The following is a 27,358-nucleotide window of genomic DNA, read 5'->3' on the forward strand; positions in this document are numbered from 1 at the left end:
ATGCCTTTGTCACTCCTCTATCCATACCAAAAAACAAAGTGTTAAAGATACAAGTAAATTGGTTTTAGAAAATTTGAACTTTTGAATAAAGGCTTGACAATACATATTTTTTATACAGCCTTCATTTCAATTGCGAAATTTGAAAGAACTCTTTGTAATATTCAAGTGGTGTGGCTCAATGGTATTGCCTCCATATGCCATGAATTCTAAATTTGTGGGTAAAGGTTACAATTATGGGCTGGTAATTCATGGTACCCAACGCATTATCTCTTACCCATCTCAATTATGTCTCTTGCCATTTCATACAGAAATTTGAATGGGTGTTTTATTTGCTGGATAATGGTCGATTTGAATAAGTTATGGTACCCACTAAATATTTTTTTTTTTTGGTAAATTACCCACTAAATATATTATCATAGTACTTTGTAATATTCAGGTGACTTGAGAGCTTGTAAGTCATAATTGAGGTGGGTAAAAACACCCATTCAAGCTCAATGGTATTGCCTTCATAAGTTAATATATTTAAATTTTTGGGTAAAGGTTATAATATGGGCTGGTAAGTCATGGTACCCAACGCATTATCTCTTACCCATGATCATTCTTATGTCTATTGTCATTTCAATAGAGAAATTTTGAATGGGTGTTCTACCTGCCTCAATTATGACTCTCATTGAACTCCAGACTTGCCCAAGAATCAAATATATGAAATTTTGAATGGGTGTTCTACCTGCCTCAATTATGACTCTCATTGAACTCCAGACTTGCCCAAGAATCAAATATATACACATGTCTTTTGGATTTCTTCATTCAATATCAGATTCGATAATCGGCCTAGCAATGGAGTTTTAAGGTCCATTCATAATGGTTTTAAGACCCATTCATAATTACTTTAAGGCCCATTTACATCGAGGATTCAAGGTATTTAAGTAATCAATAGAGACCCATTCACATCCAGAACCAACAGCAAAGTCCCATTCGTTTTTTTTTTTTCGTAAAAATATAATTCTATCCATGGCGTCGCCCGGACTCGAATCGGAGACCTTCAGTAGAGTCTCATTCACATCCAAGACCAACAGTAGAGGCCCCATAAAAAATTAAAAAAAAAGGATAAATTACACGTCACCCCTTGGTTTTTGAAAAAACTCAAATCACCCCTTCTACAGTAACAATGTTAGTCTGTTGTTAGTTATTGGACTGAAAGGACTATTTTACCCTTATATTAAAACATTAGAATTAAATTTACAATACTACCCTTTAAAATCTATGTTTGGATGTCAAGGATAGTTTAGGGATTTAAATTTATTTAACTAGCTGACATCATCACTTAACAGCATAAAACTAACGATAGGGACTATTTGTCATATTGGGATCTAAACCAGGGGGTGCTTTGAGTTTTTTCAAAAATCAGGGGATGACCTGAGTTTCGTTTGAAAACCAGGGGTGATGTGTAATTTACCCAAAAAATAAAAAATAAAAAATAACAGTAGAGACCCATGCACTAGTAAAATGTGAATACCATAACAATCCATTAACATTTATACAACCTTCATTACATGACATCCCCAAGGAATACTATGCATAAACATTGGGAAATTAGATTCAACCATACAAAAGAAATCTACTTTGTGACACTCCCAAGATACTTGCTGAAAAAACCACTGATGATAATGCCCCCATCCCCATTCATAATGATTTTAACTCATGTGCTATACATGCAGATTCAAAATGCTCACTTAGCTTGTACCACTAAAGCCAGTAACTATTTACAATAACCAAAGTGGGAACCCTAAACATATACTATCATGAGTTCAGATCATTATGCTTTAAGTTGACCAAAAAATTCCAAGATAAAGCTGTGCAACAATCAAAGTGAAAACCCTAAACATATACTCCACATTGATTCATTCAAAAAGACAAAAAATAGAAGCTATTTCTTCATGTTGTTTCTTGTTCATCATCTTCTTCTTCATCATCTGAAGACAATACAATGCAAACTGGTGTTTTGTCTTCTATGTCTTCTACCATAATCGGATTATCATAGGAATCCCCGGTTGGTGGAGCTAATGGACCTGCCAATCCATCAAGTTGCATCTCCCTCTGCTTCTGAAGACGCCATCTCCGAAAAGCTATAATAAGAACAAGGTTGGGAGCTCTCCTCCTATTAACCCTAGTTGGAGGTCGCCTTTGTTATCTTATTACGATATGACACCTTGTTCTTGCTATTATCCACTGAAGACCACTGGATGTTTTTTAAATAAAAGACAGGAACTCTTTCGATAGCTGTTAGTATAACAGGAAAACAAAAAAAATTCGTGAAGCAACATAATGAGGTTTTAAATGAATAAACAATACAGAAACTGGTAAGAGTAGGAAAAATGCAGATGTTAAAAAAAGAATCCCCATTTACCATCGATCTGCTTCAACTGCACACATTAACAAACAAATTACATCTTTAGAAGAATAAAGTGATCAATAACATATATACATGTCTTGAAATTATATGCAAATTCACATTGAGAACAATTAAATGAAATAGAAATGAAAGATGCCATAAAAACAAAACTAGGGTTTTATGTTCTCCTCCTATTGGAAATTAGTGATATCAGACTGCTCCATCTTTAGTAACTAACAAGAAAATGACATTAATAGAATAAACCATTGATCAATAACAGTCAATGGGCCCTAAAATACTTAGGTAATTTATACAATAGAGAGAAATCATGAAATAGAAATCAAATATGCGATGAAACACATCAGATTTTATTTTTCTAAGAGGGAAATTGCCTTCTTTCTCTGTTAAAGTGAATAAACAATTGGGAATGTAGCAAATGCAAGTATATATAACAAGAGAAAGAAGATGGTGGGAAAGAAGAAGAGAGATTTTTTCGTTCCTGCTTTCGTCACAAACATGTAACTATTTTAGACAAAGAAGGTGTCTTCTTCAATCTCTATCCAATCCCTTTTATTCCATCAAGAATCAAACCCTGATTAATCAAATATGTCATATTTATCAATCGTGATTTTAGGGTTTTCCAACACTGGTAGCTGTCAGTTATATCGAAAAAGAATCTACACTCCCTCGCCTTCGCAATCGCCCTCTCCCTCATCGTCTCTCTTTATCTCCTACTCTCTCTGTCTCTCTGCTTCACATTGATGGGATTACATATCCTGTGTCACCATCTTTTTCAAACGACCATTACCGTAGCACTAAATGAACATCCGATTGACGTAAGTTTTGTATAGATCAATAACCTGATCCGCTTTGAACATCCTAATATCCATCTACAAAATCCATTATGAAATCTTCTTATTATCTTAAGCGTCGCCTCCTATGAGTACTCATAGGCATGGTCTTTTGCAGCTAGCTTTCTTTCCCTTATGACTTCTGACCTTTGCTTTTAGGGTTTCGATAAAGTAACCCTAAATTTGTATGTTGGTGCTAATGATTATAATTAACTAAACCATAGCTGTGTTGTGGGTTAGTATATTATTTTAACCAAAAAAATAAAAAAGATTAATGTGTTATCGACTTTAGCTATTTGAATAATATATGATTATTAAATATGGGTCAAATGGGGTTATTTATGTTGTATAGTCTTAAAAAATAAAGGGAAGAAACTAATCTACTTTAAAAAAATAAAATAAACCAATTATACTTTTTGATTTATCACCATATGATTAATGTAAGTGTCTAATAAAACATATACTTAGTGGACCATAGTAAGAATATGTGGTTCTTTTTTGATTTCTTGATCAAAGAAGATGGATATTTCTAATTGTAAGATTTTTTATTTACTCACAGTTAGTGGGCCATAATAAGCATATGATTTTTTTTTTTTAAACCATAAAGAAGTTGATAATTTAAATAGGATAAACAGTACTAAATGTGGATTTAAAATAAATAAATTTTTTAAATTAGAAATAATAATAAACTCTAATTTAAATCTGAATACATTTGAACTACTTGCAATTTCATTAATACAATTCATTATAATGTGAAAATTCACTAATAATTAGCCTAATTTAATTCTCAATTTGATTGGCATCTAGATGTACCTTATATAGTTTCATTCATTGTCGATAGATATCTTTACGAGCAATCGACTTATTCATGTTCGAATTGCCATAATAAGCAAGGTTTAAAGTATCGATATCAGGTATCGTATCAGAATTGTGATTTTAAGCGACGTATCATATCGTATCGGAGAGTATTAACCATATTATGTCACGTATTGACAATATACACTTGATACTTTTTAAGTATCTTATTAATGTCGTATCGTATCAATCCCATAAAAATAAGTATAGTTATCGCTTAGTATCGACGGGTATGTTAAAATACTTAAAACCTTGAGTAAGAATGATATTATAATATTCAAATAATTTACTAATACAATATAAAATACAATTTGTTTAATATTCGGATAATTTATCTTAGACGATTATAAAATGCGAGTTGTTTATTATTCGACTAATTTAGTAGCCAATGAGACAAACGAGCCATTTATATGGCTATTTAGAACATGGTTTCAATCTATACAAAATATCAACTCATAACCAATCTTTATTGATCAGGACCCAGGAATAATGAGAGCAAAAATCAAAGTGTATTTCCATTGATTGTCCATCAATTATGTGGAAACACGTTTTAATAAGTACAATTGTCATGTACAAAAAATTTCCTGACTTGAGGACAAAGGTCTATACATAATTTTCATGTACAAAAAATTTATTTAATCAATACCAGTATTACTCATCAATGTAAGGGTGATATGGTCTTTTGTGCACGAGTCTATTATTTTATAGAGAGAAGCATCCAGATGTCTGCGTTCTATTATCCTCAATCGTGCCAAACCTTAATAATAGGTTCAATTTAAATAAAATAACTAAATTATCTTTATGTATTTAACATATATCAAATCATTTATGTGATGGTTTCAATTACTTGAATTGGAGCATTCTTCTTTTGGATTGAGTTATAATGATATATTCATGTTCTAAGTTCATCATTGTTTGAATTGGTTAAATTCAGGGTCTCTTGACCAAATTTGTATTCAATTAAATCTTATTTGGCCAAATTCAGGCTCTCCAAACCAAAATTGGAATTAACATTAGTCATATAAAAATATATTTCCATAACATTGATATAAAAATCTATACATTATTTACCTGTAAAAAATAATTATTTAAATAATATAATTATTATTGATGTGAGGATGTTATTGTCGACTATACACGAGTCAATCACATTATTATTGGAAGATAAATCTTGATTTGCATTCTTTTATCCTCAATGCTATGATTCACAACAATTAGGTACTCATGAACATATTAAACGCATCGACATCTGCATATTCATTTTTCGTGTCCTTTGGGATTTATCTGGGGTGTTATAAGTTCATCCAAAAGGAATGCATTTTTCTAATTTCTTTGAATCGGTGATAGTCATTTATATTAAATGAGTCTGAACTTTATTTCAAAAATAGACAACAGTTCGATAATTACATTCCAATATTCTAAATCTGTAGATATTAACTTTTCGTGACCTTTGGGATTCATCTGGGTTGTTCTAAACTCATTATACCAAGGAATGCAGTTATATAATTTATTTGAATTGGTAATAGTCATTCATATTAAATAGGTCAAATTTTCATTTATATGACTATTACTCAGTCTTGACTGATCAATATTACAGACATGTTTATAAGACAACAAAACTCTCAAAATTCAGATCAGAATCCAACATTATTATACTTTTAAACGGGCAACATTTTGGTACAAACAACATAATATTGCAGACCTGTATATAAGACAACAGTAATCTTAAAAGATAGACATAAAAATCAACATCATTCTACTTCTAAATGAATAACATTTCGATATAAACAAAACAATAGTTCAGACAGATCTGTACATAAAACAACAAATTTTAAAATGATCCAAAAAGAAATATATGAAATCCAACATCATTTAACTTAAATTAAATTACACAACATTCCATATCAATATATCCCATTATCAACCATCCAACCTAAACTTCATATCCAATATACAATTCAAACATTATTTGGTTTGCATTCACAAAATGCAGATGTTCAACCCATGAACTCACCAATGGAAGAAATTGTTCAAATTCAAAACCATAAAATACTGTAGAAGCCACTGTTCTAGACACCTTAAATTAATAATAATACAATATTTTTTGTTCCCAACCCATTAAAATGTTAATACATGACTTAACAACTAAATAACAACATCACTTCTCAGATCCAGGCCACCACTTTCATCTTCTCGACAAATATAGTAGCAACATCTTCCAATCTTCTCCACTACCCGGGCATGCTTTTCTCATTTCGTTCCCCTCATCCATTTTGCCTCTTATCTCCGCTTGTACATACCCAACTGTGGTACCATTAGAACATAAATCGCATATGAGTACTTATTTATCTAGACAATCATAAATATGTAATACATTTACAACGGTTGTCTTGCAAAGCACATAAATATGTAATACTTCCATCAAGGAGGTGGTTTTATTCAATTCTTTTTATTTAAGTCAACCCCATTGAAGGCATCAAAGACTTCTTTTAACATTCTTGTTTGATTTTTTTAGCCTTTAATCGTTGCTTTAAAATATTTTTTTCATAAACTCGTGTGAAATCGAAGGAGCTTCAGACGTGGACGTCTCCGCTCAATCAACTGAACTACATTTATGTTGGATAGAAAAAGCTTCAGACGTGGAGGTTTCATCTTCTATTCAAGCGAACATTCCACACCCATTATCAGCAGTCTGTAGTTCAAATAAAAAAATGTTAGAAAAAAAAAAAGAACTTAAATCTAACTTTATTTGTTATAAAGGACACAAAAATGTACAAGTTGATATAGTAGTCATACAGTAGTTGATTTAGGGCAACACCAGAACCCTACTTGTGCTTTTATCGATTTTTGAAGTTCTAACTTTACATTGTCCATTTCAATATTCACATAATCTATATTGATCTATCCACAAGAAGAATGAACATCTTCGTGGACATTGGTAATATTCTTTACCACTTTTATGGGACCTAGAAATGTATTTCTTATACCTCATACTGCATATCAAACAACTAGCAATGGTAAGCATATTCTAGTAAAAGCTATGTGGTGAATTATTTAAAACAAAAAGGTAGAATAATTTCAATAAAAGTCAAGGAGATTCAATATTTTATGTTAATCAAAATCACAAGTTGTTGTAGACATACAAGACTAAGTTAAAACTACATAATTAAAACAATTGGAAGGAAAAGATTTCACAAAAGCCAATCAAAAGAGGGAACATAGACATTCATTCGGGATATTAGAAGGTGGAGTTTATGTCACTGCATGAGCTGTGTGAACTTATAAAGAGTATAAGCCAATTCAAATCTATTAGATCAAATAATGGGGTTATGTGTAAGAGTGTCAAAACCTAGACCTAATTGTTAGGACTGAACGAAACCGGCCAAAAAGCCCAAATCGAACCGAATCGATTCTTATTGGATTGGTTTTGGACTGGGGTATGATAGGACCGACTGAAAATCGGATCGCACCAGACTGGTCAATAACCAACTGAAAATCGAACCGAATGAAACCAATAAAAAAAAATCATTGAGTATAAGGTTATGAATAAGTGAATTGATTATCCATTGATTTCAATATTAGTGAGCAAATTTATGGTTGTAAGGGAAATTGTTACAAATCAATGAGTATGAGGTTATGAAAAAAATGAAATTGATTTGTAACCATGCTTCTTCCATTGATCTCCTTGTGTACTATACAAAATTAGTTGGTTATCAAATAAATGATTTGATAGGAAGGTTCTTTTTGTGATTTCAATATTAATTAGGGGAAATATCATCCCCCTATCCTCTAAGTATCCTTAATATCAACCCAATACCCAAATTTTGAGAAATGATAATGCCCTCTCCTACTTTTCAAAGATTCTATCGATCGTACCCTCAATGACTAACTCTATTAAAAAAAATATAAGAAAAGATGAAAGTACCCTTTTTACTTAGAGTTAAAGCAAAAGTCTTTCTCCCTTGTATATGAAAAGATGATATTACCCTTTTTTTAATTAGAGTTAAAAGGCAGCCCTTGCAACAGGAAAATCGATAGACAGAAAGAGGAGAAAGAAGACCTGCAAACTTCGTTCGCCATTGACGACTTGCAAGCTTCCTCCTCCATTCACTCTAATCTCTTTCTTCTCTCACTCTCATCTCTCATTAATTCGTTTTCTTTAGGTTAGGGTTTATCCTCCGCCTTTTGTAAGTTGTTTAGAGCAAAACTGATTATTCCAATCTGTCATAATATACTTTTCTATATTTGAATAGGCTGTTTCGGATCAAAATCAGCTAGACACCCTCTTCTGTCACTCTCATCTCTCATTCATTCTGATTTTAACAACTTTGACCCCACTGCAATCCACCTCCAAGTCCCAATTTTTAAGCAGCAAGATCAATATAGCACTAAGTTTTCAGACTGATGAACTAATGCAATACAAACAAATAGGTGGAGAATTTAAAGGCACCGCAGGTTTATGTAAACCCTACATATGTTGTGCATATTTATATGACATAAAAAATTAGAACACCTATTCAAAGAGTTCGTAATCTCAAACTTCACCTTATACAACTATTATTACTGCTCCATCGTGGAAATGCTAGCTTTTTCTCCTGAATAATTTGCATCAATTTGAAGTAAATTCAATTAAAAAACAATTACATTGGTAATAAAGCCATCAAGAAGGTTAGTCTAACCACAGAGTTACTCTATTCTTATATCAAGGGCTAATAAAGTCATCAAGAAGGGTGGGGTGAAAGAGAATCTGGGCAAGACACAAAATATGACCACCTGAGTGGAGAAACAGTGGGTAAGTAAGAATAAGAACGGGCAATATTGGGCTCTCAAAGACACTGGTTAAAACTTAAAAGGTGAAAGGGAATCTGGGCAATATTGGGCTCTCAAAGACTTCCATATGCACCTACTAAAATACATGTTAGAATCTGAAGGTAGTCCTCCTGTATTGTGAGTTAGTAACTTCAATTCAATCTGAATGCTTTTTATATAAAGTTATGGTATATTGTTGGATAAATGTATACTTCCTTAACACTCTTATGTTGTGTATATTTGATAGAAAAATGCCTACAGGAAGTGTTAATTCTAGAAAATCTATTGTACTCAAGTACCGATCATTGAGGTGTAAATGTAATTGAAAAATGGTGATTAGGCTCTTAGAGACGGATGATAATCCAAATAGACTATTTTACTCATACCCAGATTATAAAACTTGCAACTATTTCATTTGGTGTGATTCCATTAATGCACCAATAACCCATGATGTACAAAAAATGGAAGAGCAGGTGAGAGTATTGGGAGAGGAGATACGAGGCATGCGAGAGGTTAACCAAGGGTTACAGCAGAAGGTGCACGGTTGTAAAACTAAATTGGATGAAATATCTGGTTCAATGAAGCTTGTTTGTAGCTATGTTTTGGTTTTCTTTTTTACTGTATTTTTAGTAGTGTTTATTGGCAAAAAAGTGTGAATGTTTGTATGTAAGGAACCATTTAGTGTGTTTGTAGCAGACAAGAGTTGGCAAAAAAGTGTGAATGCTTGATGTAAGGAACCATTCAGTAGTTTATCTAGAGGCTTGTATTTCAGAGAACAGTTAAGACCTATTATGTTTGTATGTTATTGTTGCCTTGCATTAACACTTAGCTTATTTCTAACAGGTTCTTAATCCATTTTTATTTGTCGCCTTGTGTCATTTTTATACGTTTTCCATTTATGATAAATATCCCCTAAATATTAGGGTTGGACAAAAATACAGTAGACTTACTGCCGCCCATTTGCCTTAATATGGTGCATCATCTGGGCTGTATGACACCATCTCATGTGTGATCTGACACAGAACAGGAATCATCATCAAAGAAAGGGGAAACTGAAAGAAATTAAACAAAAATACAGCAAGGCTTCATGAGTTAAAAAAGAAATACAGGAGACAAAAAATTTAAGAGTCGAGTTGTACTATTTGCTTGCGAAGGCAGCTCAAATAATATCCAGAAAAAGAAAAAAAAAGATAGAATCACAGAAATTTCTTCAGTTTCCAAAACCTGACAAAAAAACAGATCTGATGGTCCCAAAACACAGCCATAGCTTAATTATATCCACATCAACTTACCCTCAGTTTAAAACATATACAGATCAACCCAAGTATTTTCTTCAGTTTTCAAAACCTATTGAAAAAACAGATATGAAGGTCCCAAAACACAGCCATAGCTTAATTATATCCACATCAACTTACCCCTAGTTTAAAACATATACACATCAATTCAAGTATTTTTTTCAGTTTCCAAAACCTACTGAAAAAACAGATCTGATGGTCCTAAAACGCAGCCATAGCTTAATTATATCCACATCAACTTACCTCTAGTTTAAAACATATAAACATCAACCCAAGTATTTTGTTCAAACTACATCCACATCAACTTAACCATAGTTTAAAACATATACACATCAACCCAAAAAGGAAACTGTTCAAACTACATCCACATCAACTCAAAAACTTTAAACAACACATCAAATCATATCTTCATTGGCTTCTCTCATTCTATTCCACTCTTGTCTTCACCGCCTTGTCCCTTGGTTTGTCCTTTCTTGTTGCTTTGCTCTATTACTTTCTCTTATTTTTCTTTTTTCTTCCTTGGATTTTTGTTGTGCTAAAGTCCTGGACTGTATACTCTCTTTAGTTTTAGTAGTGCTAGAAGATGTCTTTGATCTGATGGTCATTCTTTGAGATGTGCTCCCACCTGTGTCCTTTCTCTACACCACCATATAATAAATGCACATTAGTGAAGCTCTAGTCCTGTTACTTTATGAGATAGAATTAAAACTTCATTTATCTTAAGGTTTGTAGAAGTAGTCTCCTTGCCTTTCACTGGAGCTCTTTGAGATGTGTTGGCATCAAATGGCTCCCACCTGTGTCCTTTCTCTACACAACCATATAATAAAAGCACATTAGTGAAGCTCTAGTCCTGTTACTTTATGAGATAGAATTAAAATTTGATTTACCTTAAGATTTTTTAGAAGTAATCTCCTTCCCTTTCACTGGAGCTCTTTGAGATGTGTTGGCATCAGATTGGCTCCCACCTGGGTTCTTTCTCTACACAACCATACAATAAGAGAACATTAGTGGAGCTCTACTCCTGTTAGGCAAAATTAAAACTTGATATACTTTAAAAATTTTAGAAGTAGTCCCCTTCCCTTTTATTGGAACTCTTTGGCATTTCCTTACGTTATGACCTACTTCTTGGCATCTGTTACATTTGACAGAGTCATTTCTTCTTCTTCTAAGGGTTGTAGGTGGTCCTTCATTAGGATCCCTCCTCCTATTGGTATGTGGTCTTCCTGATAACCTCTTAAAGGGTGGAGGCAGAACAGTTCCAACAATAGGATGAGACTCTTTGATCTCATCTAGACCATGTAATGGGTGAATTATATCCTTGTAGGTTGGCAAGTATTTTTTGACACTGTAATACTCATCACAGTAGTCTTCCATGGTGTACCTCTTGTACTTAATACAACTTACTGCATGTCTACAAGGTATGCCTGTACTCTCCCAAACCTTATAATGGCAAGTGTATTTCTTCAAATCAACTCCATACCTTCCTTGACTATCTATTGCTTCAAACTCATCTAATCCAGAAGGAAGGATCATACAACTCTTTGCTTCATTTTTTAGCCATTCCAGCCTTTTCTCCACTTTTGGTGTAATTTTCCCTTTAATTTGCAACCCAGAGTATACCTATTCTGCATACAAACCATCATTTGCTTCCTTATCTCATCAATTAAAACCAGAATGGGCTTGCTTCTAAAAGGGTTAATCCATTGGTTAAATGATTCACACAAATTATTTGTGATATGGTCACTTTTGCATATGAAATCGAAGGCATGCCTAGACCATGAGTCAGGTGAATTTTTACTTAACCAATCATAGGCTTCTCTGTCAATGGTTTTAATTGCATTCATTGTCTTCTCAAAAGAACTTGCAGTAGTTGCCTTAGTTGCTGTCCAAAAACAGCCTCCTTAGTATCACACCTGTATACTTCTTGTTGAAGTTTTGGTACAAATGTTTACTACAAGATCTATGAAGACACCCATCAAATACCTCATTGATCGCCTGATGCAGCCCCTGCACAACATAATTAAGGAAAATGTTTACTTATGTGGACTGTTTTATAGATTTATTTCACAACATCCAAAAAGAAATTAACAGGGAGAAAAGAAAAATACCTTTTGTTTATCAGACATAAAAGTGATCTGGAACTCATATGTCCATTTGTAAACTACGCTATGTAAACAACTCAAGAACTATTGCCAACTCTCTCTACCTTCACTTTCAACAACACCATAAACAATGGGAACAACCCTCCGTTCCCATCAACAGATATTGCAAGCAATAAGACCCCTCCATACACACCCCTGAGGTGGCAACCATCAACCCTTATATAGGGTCTGCAACCATTCAAAAAACCACTAATGCAAGATTGGATGGAGATGAACAGCCTCTTAAAAACTGCAGGATGTGTCAATGACTGTTTTGGCACATAATGGATCTTCATCACACTTAATGGACTTTTCTCTTTAAGTGTTTCAATATAATTAGGTAGCTTGGCATATAATTTTGCATGACTACCTTCATGCTTTGCAAGGGTTTTGTTTTTGCCTCTGTGTAGTGTAAGGTAAGGTATTTTAACTCCATAATTTTCCATGAAATAGGCTTCTATTACCTGGGTCTTCATATTAGAGTATGCTTTTAATGAACATCAATCTTCTTGGTTACCCAAGAAGATGTGATAGCCTTGTTTGATCCCCCTCTAACACAAGTATGTTCATCACATAATGACTTAATTTCATATGTGATTCCATCTACACAAGTTGAAGCATATACTCTCCATGTACATCCATCTCCTTTGCACACAACAGTAACCCTTCTCTTCTCATTCTTAACAAATAGTCTATCAAAACCTTCTTGAATAACATACTCTTGAAGTACATTCCTGAAATGTCCCACATCATCAAATAGCATCCCAACTTTTAATTTTAATTTATCAACTCCAACATTATGAGCATGATCAGTGAAAGGTCCATAATAATCCTCAGAATCACAATTACTCCAAGCATTAGCAGTAGCCATATCTTCCTCTTGAGACTTGTCCTCTTCCATATCTTCCTCTTCAGACTTGTCATCTTCCATGTTTTCCTCCTCAAAATCAGTATTAGTATCATCACTATCACTCTCCTCCAAAATGTTATCATCAGCAGTTGCACATTTCCAATCAGAATCAGATTCCTCCTCAAAATCAATATCAATACCTGAAAGATCAATTGTTTCCCTATCCTCTGGATCAGTCCTACTAAAAGTACCACCACCCCTTCTACTTTGCATCTTTACTCTACCATCCCCAAGATGACTCTGTTGGATTTCACTACTATCCCCTAGCTGACTCTGTTGGATATCATGTCCACCTTCCCTTATCACTAGTGCACCAGGGAAGTCATTGACTGTATAAGTATAGCTCGGGTGGTCATCAACTTCAACATCATATACAAACTAATTAATGACATTCACTTTCTTGTTCAATTAAACATCTCATATACACTTGATTCCTCATTCCTGGTTGTTTGGTAGTATACATTTGACTTTGAATGTCACAGTATGGCCTACCGGGACATGCCTGATAACCATGTTGTATATTAGCATAGAATGTCCCGGTAGCCATACCGGTCTGGGTCAACAATAGTCACCTTAGAGGAATCTATGTAGTACTGATAACATATTGCTGCCCTAATCTCCATTACTTGAAATATTCAAATTACCCTAAAGATAAACATAAGGGGAGGGTATAATGCAATCAAATCCAAATTAACCAAATGAAATCAAGTCCAAGCAAATCCTGTCTTACTTGTGCTTTACAGCTTACATCCATGTTTTATATTTAAACAGATTTAGATAACTCAATAACATCCACTTGAAGTTTCTTTCACCTTACTTGAAGACAGATGCACATTAGATCAATATAAACCTGAAATTAAGTAGCATTTTTTTATCTTCTATATACTTATTCCACATAGATATAAGGTAATGTTGGAAATAGTCAAATACAACACACTAAAGAGTATTTGGATGTCCCATTCCTTAAAAACAGAAATAACATAGCAACACTATAACAAAGCAAAGGAAAAAGTAGGAACCAGTAGTCATGGCAACACTTGATCAAAGATTAAGACAGCACTCAACCAATTATATTTGTTCTGTTTTAAACATGTAAGAAGCTGCATTTTATTCCTCCAGTGATGCCCAACCACCCACCAACCCCCCTCTCCCGCCCATTCCCCCAGCTAGTTAGTGACCAAACCTTTCTTATAGTGGTGGTACCCCTACTCTCCAATCATTTAAATTCAAATGTTTAAGATTAAACATTGACGGGGCTTCCTCTGTTTGCCATTATTTCCAATGAATAGTGAGACAGGGAGCCACACAACACGAAACACCCTATTGACCCAGTGATTCTCTTAGCAATCACCCTTGTGTGGAGATACAAGGGGAGGTCAAGCACATGGACCCAAAGGTCCATCCAATCAAAGCACAACAGGGGGAGTTTCCTTTATCCATGGTTGAAATACAATTAGAAACTGCTTCACTAGCCAGGGTCCATTGATCACCTCCACCCTCCTTTATCCATGAACTAAAGATCTTCCCCACCAATACAGGGTCCCAGTTAACACCTCCACCCTCTGTACAAATATCAGCACCAAGATTGAGGTCTGCCTTCATAGAAGTGCCTGAGTTTAAGCCTAGACCGATAGCACTTGCACTTTGCTCTTCTTCCATCTTTACAACAAAGGTTCGTAAAATCACAATACCAAAAAATTCCAACAAGCCCGACACAACAAAGTACAAACTACCAGAGTACAAGATACAGCTCCACGCAACTATGGCAACACTCAGATAAATCAGCAAAAGCTTTGAGGACAAATACAAAAAATACAACTGATGATCCCAGATCAAGTAATACAATCAATTACAAAGCAGATTTAGAATCTTAAACCCTGAATTGATTTCAAGAAAAGCAATGACCATGACAACTTAAAAGAACAGATGACAGAAGAAAACAAAAAAACCCAGGTATCTAAATGAATAACACAGTCAATTCAGTTCTTGCATTTAGTAAAATCACAAGAAGAAAAGATAAGAGAGGTAGGGCCATTGATAGCTTACATTTAGATGATGAAAGTTGCATAGGGGTTTCGCAGAAGAGAAGAAGAAGATCGGCGGCAGTGTTGTGGTGCTGGCGCTGGTGCTATGAGGGTGGTGTTGGCGGACGAAGAAGAGGATCGGCGGTGATGGTGGTGCTGGCGGAAGAAGCCGAAGAAGAAGACGATCGGTGGTGATGGTGGTGCTGGCAGAAGAAGACGAAGAAGGAGAAACGCGGATAGGAAGCAGAGGAAGAAGAAGAAACGAGGAGAACAGTTAGAGGCAAGAAGGAGGGGAACAAAAAGTATTGTTCATCCTCATTATCTTCTTCGTTTGTCTTCTTCATTTTTTATGTTGCAGGTGTGAAAAAGAAGTTCTGATTTTGGGGGAAAACGATGAAAAAGGGGTTTGGGGATTGGAAAGGGTAAAAATGGAATCCCTTAAATTAGATTAAGGGTATTCTAAGGTTTTAGAAAAATTGGATATGCTACATCATCAATTAATAGTGTTTTTTAACTGTTAGGATACAATCGATAGAATCTTTGAAAAGCAGGGAAGGGCATTATCATTTGTCAAAATTTAGATATTGGATTGATTTTAAGGATACTTAGAGGGGAGGGGGGTGATATTTCCCCTATTAATTATCTTCTCAGTCAGATTTCAATTTTGATTATCTTCCCTTTACAATTAATGATAAATAATTATATGATTTGTAACAATGATTTCTCTACAAACTCTATTTATCCATTGATTTGAATATTAATTATCTTCCATTTTTTCCTATATAATTTATTCTTCTTTGTTTGAATTATAATATGAGCATATCAAGTCATTTTTCTTATTTTTAGTTGTATACTTGTTTTGACGTGGGAAGGTGAATTAAATTGTTTTTATCGAATCTTTCCTCACTACAAATTATAAATTTAAGATTTTATTGTGGTTCAAACCCGAAAATAAACCGATCTAAACCGGTATTTACCCGATATTGAAAAACCAAAATAAATGAAAACCAAAATAAATCGAAAACGACGACGGAAAAAAATGTATAAAAATCAAGCCCTTCTTAACGGTTTGGTTTTGGTCTCACCATTCGAAACCGAAATCGATTCAACCTGGACCACCGAACCGACCGTTTGACACCTCTAGGTATGTGTAAGATGCAATTGGGTCTTTTTACAATCTTATCCTTTGTTGTTCCCGTGAGAGAAGAAAAATGGTTTTTTTCCTGCCAAATAATTCTAATGTGTAAGAGAATCCTTTGTTGTTCCTATGAGGAATTTGAAGAATGTTTCTTTTTCTGCCAATTGATTGGTGTTTATATTTCTAAATTCTTCAATAAGTTTTCACCATCCCCCGCTTTGGATGAGGCCTTAATGGGTGGAATTAGCCATGGGAACTGATGAGGCAGAAACTGATAGAGTTTGCAGTTATGGGTTGTTTGGGGGCTTGGCTCATGGATGATAGGAACTGTGTAAGGGAGGAAGATGCTACATGAGCAACCAAAGAGACTTCTTGGATCCAACCTTTGTGTCTTGCAGGTGAAAGATATCTTCCTTTGTCATAAGCCATTAGTATGGATATGTTGATTGTATATTGAATAACAAACAATCTGATTTATTGGTCCTTTCGATTTCCTAAAGAGTTCAGATTTTCCTGTAAGTTATATGTTATTTGTGTTAACTAAACACCAAAATTCTTGAGGTGAAAAAGATTTTCCTGCAGTATATATGTCACTTGTTTTAATCCCTCTCTCTTAATTTATTGGGACAAATTTCTTTTGTTCCATAGCCCAATTCTCACATTATGTATATTCTTATTCCTATGCACTCCCTAGCTTTCTTGGTTAGTTCATTTTCTCCTAATTCAATCATATCCTTGAGTTCTGATTGGGCATTGTTATTCTTCTAGTTTCCTTCAAAACTTTCAGAGTTTTGATATCTTCTTGCTCATTTGACTCCCAAGTAGAAAATCTACTACATATGGTAATAGTGAAATGGATCCCAGACCTAAAACTATCGATATCAAAGAGATCCCACTTCAGAATTTTCTTGTTCATAGTAACAATTTTATTCCAGTAGATGCATCATAAATACTTGATACATTCCATGTCTCTGAAATGGATGGATTCTATACTGGTCCATCTCCACCATCACTCTCTTTATTTTCATTCTTCTTTCCTTAGATCCACCTTTAAACACATTCTCTGAGGACCCCTGGCTCTACTGAACTCCCTGACTAGTTCATGAGACAACAAAATGTTTTTAATAATGCTGCGGCCTTTGAGGAGGTTTGATTGGTACAAATCAAGTTCGAAAGCACAAATTGGAGCCGATTGGTAAGCACTTTAGCAAGAATTTTTTAAACTCTATTGCATTTTTGCCAATCATATGCTCAGAGAAAAATAGCTTCAAATCAAAATGTTGTGACTTGACTCAGGACATGCTAAAGTTTTGAATCAGGCAAAGAATTCAGCCATATGTACAATGGGCTTCAGCAAAATGGAATCAATTAGTAGGAAGAGTTCCTATGGGCTTCAGCAACATGGAATCACCTGCTGGCAAAACATGTGCGTTCAGGGTTTGGGGGAATGCAAATCTAGGGTTTCGGCAAAATGGAAAGGCTAAAATGGTTAAGAAATGCTGATTAATCCCTATGCCAGACTACTCCTCCCTCTTATATCAAGAAAAAATTTCATAAATCGATCGACGCCTAAACATGTCGAACTGTTCAACATGAGATTTATAAATCATAAAATGAGAAAGTGAGAGCAAGAAACAGAGAACATACGCTATATGTGTAAACATCGAATATATGAACAAACCATTGGAGAGAGGAAGAAAGATCGCTAGTAAAGGGATAGAAATAGAACCTTCATATACCGAGATTGATACAATTAGAGACGGAAGAAGGATAATTGGAAAAACATCTCTTTCTCGACTAGAACCAGAGTAAGGGTGTCAAAACCAAACTGAAACCGAAAACCGAACCTGAAACCGAGCCAAACTGAATTAATTCGGTTTGGTTTCGGTTCTGGTATATGGTATTCTAATTCGGTTCGGTTTTGGTTTCGATTTCATACCAAGATCCGTCGGTTTGAACCGAAACCGAACCGAATAAACCACTTAACCAAAAACCATATATCTTTGGGTAAATTACACTGCCACCCCCTGAGGTTTACCTTAAATACATTGCAACCCCATGTGTTTTCAAAATATACACTTAGACCCCTGAGTTTAGGGTATTTGTTACACTCAGCCCCACTCCGTTAAAGTATTCCGTTAGTTGCTGAGGTGTTGGCCATTGAGGCCTTAAAATGACAAATATACCCTTGATATGGTGTGAACTTACCATTTTGCCCATAGAACAGTCCAAACTTCACACCCCTTTCTTGCTATGGGGATCTGCTGAAGCCATCACCGACGACTTGCCTCAGTCCTCTCTCTCTGCTCCTCTTCCGCTTCTCCTTTGTTTTTCTCTCTACTATTGAACGACTTCTATTCTCTTCTCGTCCTACTTTCTCCGATATGACACGGTACAATAGGACAGGAGAAGACAAAAATTAGTTCAGATGCCGATGGCCACCAGCCCAGTACCATCGGCTGATAAAGCTCTGATGGCTTCAACGATGCCTATCCTGGCAGCACAGATGCCGTTGGAGATGTTCGCAATAGACGCCATTATCGCATGGTTCAGGGGAGAATTCACGGCGGCCAACGCCATTATCGACGCTCTCTGTAACCAGCTGACTCAACTTGATGGACTCGATGGCCATGGTGCTAAGTATGAATCGGTGTTTGCTGTGATCCATAGGAGGTGATTGAATTGGATCCAAATCCTTCAGATGCAGAAATACTCTATAGCAGACGTTGCTTTGGAGCTTAAGAAAGTCGCGGCCAAGAAAATGATAGAGAGAGGGAGGAGAAAAGAAGAAATTGAGGAAGTCAAGGTTTTTTTTTATCATAAAAGGGAAGAAAGTAGACAAGATGCCAATGGTAGTGTTCAGGTCGTGAATGGAGAATCCAGAGAGGAAATGAAGGAGAGTGAAGGTGAAGCAGTTGATGAGGTGGTGGAAGAAGTTTCGTCTGTTGACGATCAAGAGCAGCTCCAAGTTTGTATGATTTTTTGCTCGCTTCTTCGATTAGTTGTTCCCGATCTTCATCTGAGGATTTTTTTTTCCTATTTTTAATATTCTCCTGGTTAGCTAGAACTTCTTTCCCACTTTCGTCTTCTTTGGTTTCATTCCTTGTTATCCCCTCTGCAATCGGTCCAGAGTTTCAACTTGGTTTTGGTTATCATCTTTCCTTCCTCATACCCCCCTTTTAAAAATCCATATTTGATGAATCTTGGTGAAGCATGAAAATAAGAGTTCCATCATCCGTGTGATTTCATGCTTTTTTCTTTCTTATGGAGGGCTATCGATCATTATATAGAAAATTTATATAGGGGTTTTAACTTGATTTAATAGTTTTTGTATCCCCCATCGTTCAATCCAACTGAAATTTGGGTCCCCAAGTCACAACGTTTCTCCTTCTTCGTATACTCTCCCTTCTGATTCAAGACTATTTGGGTTTCCTTCCTTTTTTTTCCTTGTAAAACAGAACTGGAGCAAAAATAAAGGGGTTAAAAGTGCAAGAGGGTGGCTTTCTCCAGGGAGAAATGGCCACGAATTTCGCTTTCTACGGGGTTACTGGAAGAGGGTAGAGGATGGTAGACGGAGGTTGCAGCAGTGGTGGGGCGGTGGTTGAGGAGGAAGAAGAAGAGGAAAGAATAAGAGGAAGGAACAGTGGTGGGTCCCATTATGTTAGAAAAATTTAAAAAAATTAGAATATGATTAATTGAAGGGTAAAATTGTCATTTAAATTTTATACTTAACGCCATCCACTCAAGGGTCCACTCAGGGGGTGTGGTTGTATAATTTAGAAACACAGGGGATCATTCTGTATTTAGTACAAATCTTAGGGGGTGGTAGTGTAATTTTCTCTATATCTTTTAAAATTTATGGTAACTATATCTAACCGTATGACTTTAAATATTCCACTTTCTTATGTTTTCTTTTTCATATTCCACTTTTCATGGGGCAAAATAAAAACACTTTATAAAATTTCTTTGTATTTTTGGTAACCATCTAACAGAATGACTTTTCATATTCTATTGTCTAGGTTTTCTCTATTGCCCTTTCTCAATTTCTTGGTTTTCATTTTCAACTTCAACTCTTCAAGTGTGCAACCAGATTAGAACTATAACTCAAAACCGAATTTGACCCGAATTGAAACTGTATTTGAAAACCAAATTATAACTATAATTGAACCGAACCAAGTAGGTTTGGATTCAATTGGTGGCCCCAGAATCGACTCGATTTTTTGATCATACCCTCAAGTCATGGAACCGAACCGATCGACACCCTTGTCTAGAGATCGCAACCTTCTTTCCTCAATTCCAATTAGTTCTTTTTTTTGGTTTTTTTCAATATGTGTCGATTCTTTCCAGTGAAAGGTACTTTTTTTTTTTCAAAATGATACTTCACTGTCCGGTAAAGGGTAGTGGATTAGTTGGTTAATCTTTTACTTATTGAACGGTTAAATTCACAGTTAAATCATAACGATTAAGATTTTTTTATTTTTTTGATAAGGACGGCTGAGATTTAACTGTTGCGTATAATGGTGCGTTTATAGCTGTACTGCCACAATTTTGCCTATTTCATTTGTGTTGTTTTGTTTTGTTTTAAGATCCTTCCGATAATATTTTTCCTTTGACAACCGTACGTACAGCTCCTCAGATCATAGGTGTGACGGAGCAAGGTAATTGGAATTTTCTTGAGCTTTTGTAGGAAAACATTCACTGCAGGGGAAGAGGGAGAAGAAAAGGGTGAGAGACGGAGGAAGAGTCAAATTCGTCGATGGTAACTGTGGAATTGGGAGACATGGAGAAGCAGCGAACTAGAAAACGTCCTCGCCTCGCCTGGGATGTTGCCCCTGCTGAAGCCGAGGTTGGTGGATCTCTGTGAGGTTGGATTAGGGTTTGGGTTTCCAAGGCCACCTATAACATTCCCATGGATGGGTGTGGATGGGGGGTGGCTAGGGTTTTTATGTCCACTGTGAAGCAAAGTTAGGGTTTTCATGTCTGATGGAATCTGACACCGTTGGGAATGGCTCGCTGCATCTGTGTAGGCTGCTCGACTGCCGATTCCTGCTAATGAGAGTCTCGTTCGAACGGCGTCGCCGCCATGGAGAGATGACGATCGAGAAGGCCATTATGTCTTTAATCTTGGAGAGAATCTGACTCCAAGATGTAAGTTATCTGCGCATTACGATTGTTATTTCCTTTTATTCTTCTAGTTGAATAACACGTTTGGATGGTATATTTGCATACGTTAACGTTCAGTTCTTATATTGCAGGAGCTCCAATTATTCTTTTCAAATAAAATAGTTTACATAGTAGACTGTGAATTGTCTTTTCGTTCTCATTTTATTTTTTTTTGTTTGGGGGCGGGGGGGGGGGGGGGGAAGGGGCTTGGTATGAAGATGAATTTTGGGTTTAATAATAGTAATAAGAGGAGAATTATTGTCTTTGACATAGTCTAAGCGTATCCTCTATTTTGTCAGTTACTTGATGGTTCTTGATTGATATTCTCTTTATACGGTGGCAATGTATTGCAGATTCGTCGGTGTAATAGATTACAAACCTGAATCATGCCCAACATGCTGCACAGCATATCAAGATTCAGAACTACTTCAGTGCAATACTCAATTCGGCCTTATCCCAACTAAATGGGGTTGGCTACATGGATCCTATTTCTGCAATCAGCTCTATTCGAGGTCATACTTTATACAGCTTAGGCATATCTTTCCTCACCACTTCTCCTAGGGTCATTTTATGTCTGCCCCTTTCTCTTTTAATTCATTCAATCTGAATCAAATCACTCTTTCATTTCATCCACCATGTTCTAATTCTTTGTATAATATCATTCTCTATTTCTCCTTTATTCATGATTGAACCTAGGTATCTAAAGTTATCATTTTGTGATAACTCCCTATCATCAATTTTTCCCACTCTTCATCTTATTATTTTTTCTAAAGTTACACAACAAATACTCTGTTTTTGTTCTACTTAGCTTAAAACCTTTTGATTGCAAGGTTGATCTCCATAAATCCAACTTTGCATTTATCCCAAGAGTTGTTTCATACACCAAAACAAAATCATTTGCAAAAAACATATTCCGAAGGATCTGATCTTAAATGTTTCTAGTCAACTCATTTATGATTAATGCAAACAAATATGGACTTAGAGCTGAACCTTGGTATTATCCTACTGCTATTGGGAATTAACTACCCTGTCCCTCATAGTTCTTACGCTAGTCACTACATCATTATACATATCTTTAATTTTGTCCACGTATTTACTTGAAACATTTTTCTTCTCTAAAACTTGCCAACTTAACTCTCTAGGCACTCTATCATAAGCTTTTTCTAAATCAATAAAGGCCATATGAATGTCTTTCTCATATGCTCTAAATATTTCCATTAGTCTCCTAAGAAAATAAATAGTTTTTGTGGTAGATCTCCCTGGCATAAAACCAAATTAGTTATCCATAATATTAGTTTCTTGTTTCGGACGAGCTTCAATTACTTTCTCCCATAATTTTAAAGAATGACTCATGAGTTTTATTCCTTTATAATTATTACAGCTTTGAATCTCACCTTTATTTTTATAAATCAGTATCACAATGCTTCTTCTCCATTTATCCGACATTTTCCTTGTGCTCAAAATCTCATTAAATTATCTAATTAGCCATGATAGTCCACAAATTCTTACTCTTCCAAACCTCTATTGGAATACCATCTGGACCTACTTCAGTGCAATACAAAACTTAATATTTTACTAATTTACACATACTAGATGGTGTCATTTCATAATAAGCGACCAAACTAGTTCATATTTGTTTCTGTTTTTTTTTTAAAACCATTTTGTAACCTTTTGGGATGTTTTCTTTGCTGTATTGCAGATAAAATACTAAGCAAGATGGGTGAAGGTTAGCTGTCAAGTGCCCTGCTGTCTCCCAGATCTTTTCTTTATGATTATGCTTGTGTCCATGTCAGCAAATTGATAGTACTGTAGGCACATTTGGCCGTGTTTTGGAATGTTGGGACCGTCAAACACGAGAGTATGTTGCAATTAAAGTAGTTCGAAGCATTAGCAAATACCGTGAGGCAGCAAAAATTGAAATCGATATACTTCAACATCTTTCTAAGAATGATATAGGTAGCTCACGGTATGTATACATTGGGTTTGCTATTGAAAGAAAATTGCTACCTCCATAGGTACTTACCAAGTTCTAGTCGTGTTAATGCTTTTCTCCTCTGCAGATGTGTGCAGATCCGAAGCTGGTTTGATTACCGCAATCATATATGCATTGTAAGTACTTGAGTCAATGGAGTTGTCCTTCTTATTGCATCTGCAAGTTTCTCTTATTTCTACTACGGATTGTGATTCTCTTTCTCATCTTAGAGATTACTTTTTGTCCTTAGGTGGTGGTATTCTTTAACTGTCCCAGTAAGTGTTTAAATGTTTTCATAGCTGGAGTTCCACTAAAAAATTTACAGATATTCCCAACTCTATTCCATTGTATATGGATTTTCACAGGAACCCAATGTTTGCATTTAGAGGGATTGATGTATGAAATAACACACGAATGATTTGTAACTAAAAGTTGGAACTTTGTGGTAGTTTGAATTCATTCATTCCTATGGGCTTCATTTATTATACTACTGGAGAACTGAATATTGAACCTCTTTAAATGAACTTCAATGGTGTTACCAGGTGTTTGAGAAGCTTGGACCAAGTTTATTTGATTTTCTACGGAGAAATAAATATAGCCCATTTCCTGTGGATCTTGTCCGGGAGTTCGGACGTCAGCTTTTGGAATCCGTAGCATGTGTGTGGATTGTACTTTGCCTCCTCTTTTGGATTCCCTTTACTATCTTATCCTGTAGCCAATGGGTCGAATCTCCTTTCTGGCTGTTTGGATTGTCCATGGGCTTGATTAACACTTTTTTGTTGGTAATTTATAATAATAGATTATTTTTTGTGGTTTAACAAATGGATTATGCTTTTACCATCTCTGACAGATATGCATGATTTACGCCTAATTCATACTGACTTGAAGCCAGAAAATATACTTCTTGCCTCTTCTGAGTATGTAAAGCTTCCAGGGTACAAGGTATTTTGCATCACACTTATTTGAAAATTTGTTCCCTTCCAGGTATTGGGTATCTGAGACTCGTTAATCATCCTTAATAAATGCTTGGAATGGTACAGAGAAATTCCCCAGAGGATATGCACTTCAGGTGTCTGCCGAAGTCAAGTGCCATAAAACTGATTGATTTTGGTAGTACTGCCTTTGACAATCAGGATCATAGCTCCATTGTCTCCACAAGGCATTATCGAGCACCAGAGATCATTTTAGGTAAAGGGCTACTGAAAATGCGTTAGTTTATTTATTTGCGTTCATACGAGATGTTTTCTACCCGAGAAAAACTATTTTTCTGTTGCAGTAGACAAAATAAAATTGCTCTGAAGAAAACCTTACTTACATTATATTATGCTGGTTTTAAAATTTGATTGTTTATGTGGATTTGTCTCTTTCTCTGTTTTTGTATTATCCCTATGCATAGAATGAAGCAAATAACTCTTTTTTTTATTTACATTTTTATATGTCTCTCTGACAAATTCGGTGGTGCAGCTGTAATAGCGCCAGTTTCTACATGTCTTTTGGATTTACTTTTTTCTAAAAGTACATATGTGCATGGTTCAAGTTTCGCTTGCTTCACCAAGGAATATTTTGTTTGCTTTTGGTGGATCACTTACTACTAGGTTGGATGGGATATCAATCTGTGGAGGACCACTTGTTACTATTGGACAACTTCCTTTTTTACTTCTTGTTCTTTGCCACAATGCTCCCAACCCCCGGGACTTGGTATCGACAATAGTTTTGGTAGCTTTCTATTCATCAAACTCCTTATTCCCTTGTCTTCCAAGAATTGATTGGAGAGAGGGTGATTTGAGAGAATTGCAAATGGAAATCTAATACCTGAAACTTGGATCTTTTGGAACCCCTTTGAACCCGCTGTGAAGCAGGAACTGTCCTGTGAAACCAAGGAAGAAAGGGCAATACAAGGTTGGGCATATGGTTGAGATATGCCACCAAATTTGACAATTGTCCTGTCTAATTAAGTTTGCATAAATCCAATGGGAATATTGCCGGGATCATCAGTCCTAGTGGCTGAAAAACACGTGTCGTGGTGGAAAGGGCTTGTGTGAAGTTGTGGCTGAAAGCTGAACTCTCATGTAACAAAATTGATGCCTTTGAAACACAAATTATGTATTGGGGGAAGTTTTCCTTTACCGTAATAGGGTCATTAATATCCGACTCCCCTATAGGATGAAGTGGATAATGCCCCCCCACCCATTGCGCAATATCCTCTCAACACCATCCGCATCCATTGGTCAAGGGATTCTCCCTTGACCGTTGAGTTTGGGAGAACTCGATCCTTATGTGTATATCTAAATGTTGCTGTCATGTCCATGGCATGAAGATATGTTTTACATTGTGAGTGAGCTCGGCTTATTGTATGATTTCCTTGAGAAGTTTCTCTTGGTTGTTTAGGCATGCCTCCATACGTGGCAGATGCTTCCCAGTGCACGATATCTATCTATCTTGTTAAATGTGTATTTGTTGCAGGTCTTGGATGGAGTTACCCTTGTGATCTATGGAGTGTTGGTTGCATACTTGTGGAGCTTTGTTCGGTTAGTCATCTCATTCTTCTAGAGGGATCATTGTGTAGATGAAAGAGAGGGGGAAGGGGGAAGGGGGAAGGGGGAAGGGGGGGGGGGGAGAGACTTTTAGAGAGTTATTAAGCCTGTGTAGCAATTGGAAGAAACTTAGAATTCTAAACCCTTGAAATTTTGTTTCAGGGAGAAGCACTGTTTCAGACACACGAGAACTTGGAGCATTTGGCAATGATGGAGCGGGTATTGGGACCTTTGCCAGGGCATATGATACAAAGAGCCTGGTAAGTTTCTTTGTTTTAAGGTGTTATTTGTGCCACATAAACAGAACTCTACTCAGCCTGGTCCCAATTAAATTGAATTGCTACATGAATACTGTTTGGTGATTCAGTTATATTAATAATATTTGTTCTGAATTGTGCGAAATATATGATGCATATACATGTAATACAATTGATGCCTCAACCATGTGCCTGAGTTCTTGTTGATTGTTTATTGAGAATGTCATTCCAATTTTGAGCTGTTCTCTGCAGTCGTGGTGCAGAGAAATATTTCAGGCGGGGAGCACGATTAAATTGGCCCGAGGGGGCAGTTTCAAGAGAAAGTATCCGTGCTGTGAAGAAACTTGACCGGCTAAAGGTTTGGGTTTTTGCAGCTTATCAGTTTTAAGCCATTATAGTTTGTTTAATCTGTATGCTAAGATATATTGTGGGTTCTCCTGGAAGCTTGTTATTTTGGACAAACTAATATCAGGGGGTAGTAATGTTTTCTGACCACATTTTCCTTCCTTCGGCAGAATCTGGTTTCTCAATGTGTAGAGTCCTCAAGGGCTTCTTTAACAGACTTGCTCTATGGGCTGTTGCAATTTGACCCGTTGGAACGGATAACTGCTCGACAAGCGCTCAACCACCCGTTCTTCAGGAATCCAACTTAAATGGAGAAGCTTAAAGTTAATTTATCAGTTTGCCAATTTTAGTAGACTCTGGAGGATGAAGACGAAGGTCGTCTAGCTTAAGCTAAGGTTAACAACATGTAACATGCTTATTTTAGTTTGGTAAATGGGTTGTGTATCATCTTGTTTTGTGGCCAGGGGGAGAGGGGTGGTTGGCTACACGGGAATGCATGAACCTTTTCTCTCTAAACAGTCTGTGGGTACTGGGTAGGGTACCGAGTGAGAATTAAAACCGCATAGGTATTGTTTTGGATGTACGAGATGCAAGGGGAAGTATAATACAGTATGGGATTGTGGATTTCTGGTCCCTTGCTACATTTAAGGGTGTCAAAACGCAATCCGAACG

General features: G+C 35.8%; 1 protein-coding gene and 1 long non-coding RNA gene across 3 annotated transcripts; one reads left to right on the plus strand and one right to left on the minus strand.

Moving 5' to 3' along the window:
- On the minus strand, positions 1-22,842 carry LOC122671887. The gene is made up of 3 exons (XR_006334407.1): positions 22,709-22,842; positions 2,210-2,215; positions 1-12 (listed from the first exon to the last, which is right to left on the minus strand). It is a non-coding gene; the product is annotated as an uncharacterized LOC122671887 (long non-coding RNA).
- Positions 21,000-27,147, plus strand: LOC122671886 (serine/threonine-protein kinase AFC3). 2 transcript variants are annotated; one of them, XM_043869359.1, is made up of 12 exons: positions 21,000-21,261; positions 21,443-21,563; positions 23,278-23,304; positions 23,391-23,544; positions 23,639-23,687; positions 24,093-24,207; positions 24,401-24,492; positions 24,591-24,738; positions 26,014-26,078; positions 26,247-26,344; positions 26,594-26,699; positions 26,857-27,147. In XM_043869359.1, exons 1-12 carry the CDS (start codon positions 21,172-21,174, stop codon positions 26,992-26,994), a joined length of 1,203 nt encoding a protein of 400 aa, XP_043725294.1. In that variant the 5' UTR covers positions 21,000-21,171; the 3' UTR covers positions 26,995-27,147. The 2 variants fall into 2 exon arrangements, with proteins under 2 accessions (XP_043725294.1, XP_043725295.1); XM_043869360.1 differs by lacking the exons at positions 21,000-21,261; positions 24,093-24,207 and having other exon boundaries at positions 21,286-21,563; positions 23,278-23,544.
- The last annotated feature ends 211 nt before the right edge of the window (positions 27,148-27,358 follow it).

The sequence above is a fragment of the Telopea speciosissima genome, chromosome 8 (genome assembly GCF_018873765.1).
Source record: "Telopea speciosissima isolate NSW1024214 ecotype Mountain lineage chromosome 8, Tspe_v1, whole genome shotgun sequence".
NCBI classification, from domain to species: Eukaryota; Viridiplantae; Streptophyta; class Magnoliopsida; order Proteales; family Proteaceae; genus Telopea; species Telopea speciosissima.

Bases quoted from the DNA above. Each gene is read 5' to 3' on its own strand.
- LOC122671886 (XM_043869359.1), top strand. From the start codon at position 21,172: ATGGTAACTGTGGAATTGGGAGACATGGAGAAGCAGCGAACTAGAAAA. The intron at 21,262-21,442 runs GTTGGTGGATCT...GCATCTGTGTAG, and splicing joins TTGCCCCTGCTGAAGCCGAG to GCTGCTCGACTGCCGATTCC. The intron at 24,493-24,590 runs GTATTTTGCATC...GGAATGGTACAG, and splicing joins TAAAGCTTCCAGGGTACAAG to AGAAATTCCCCAGAGGATAT.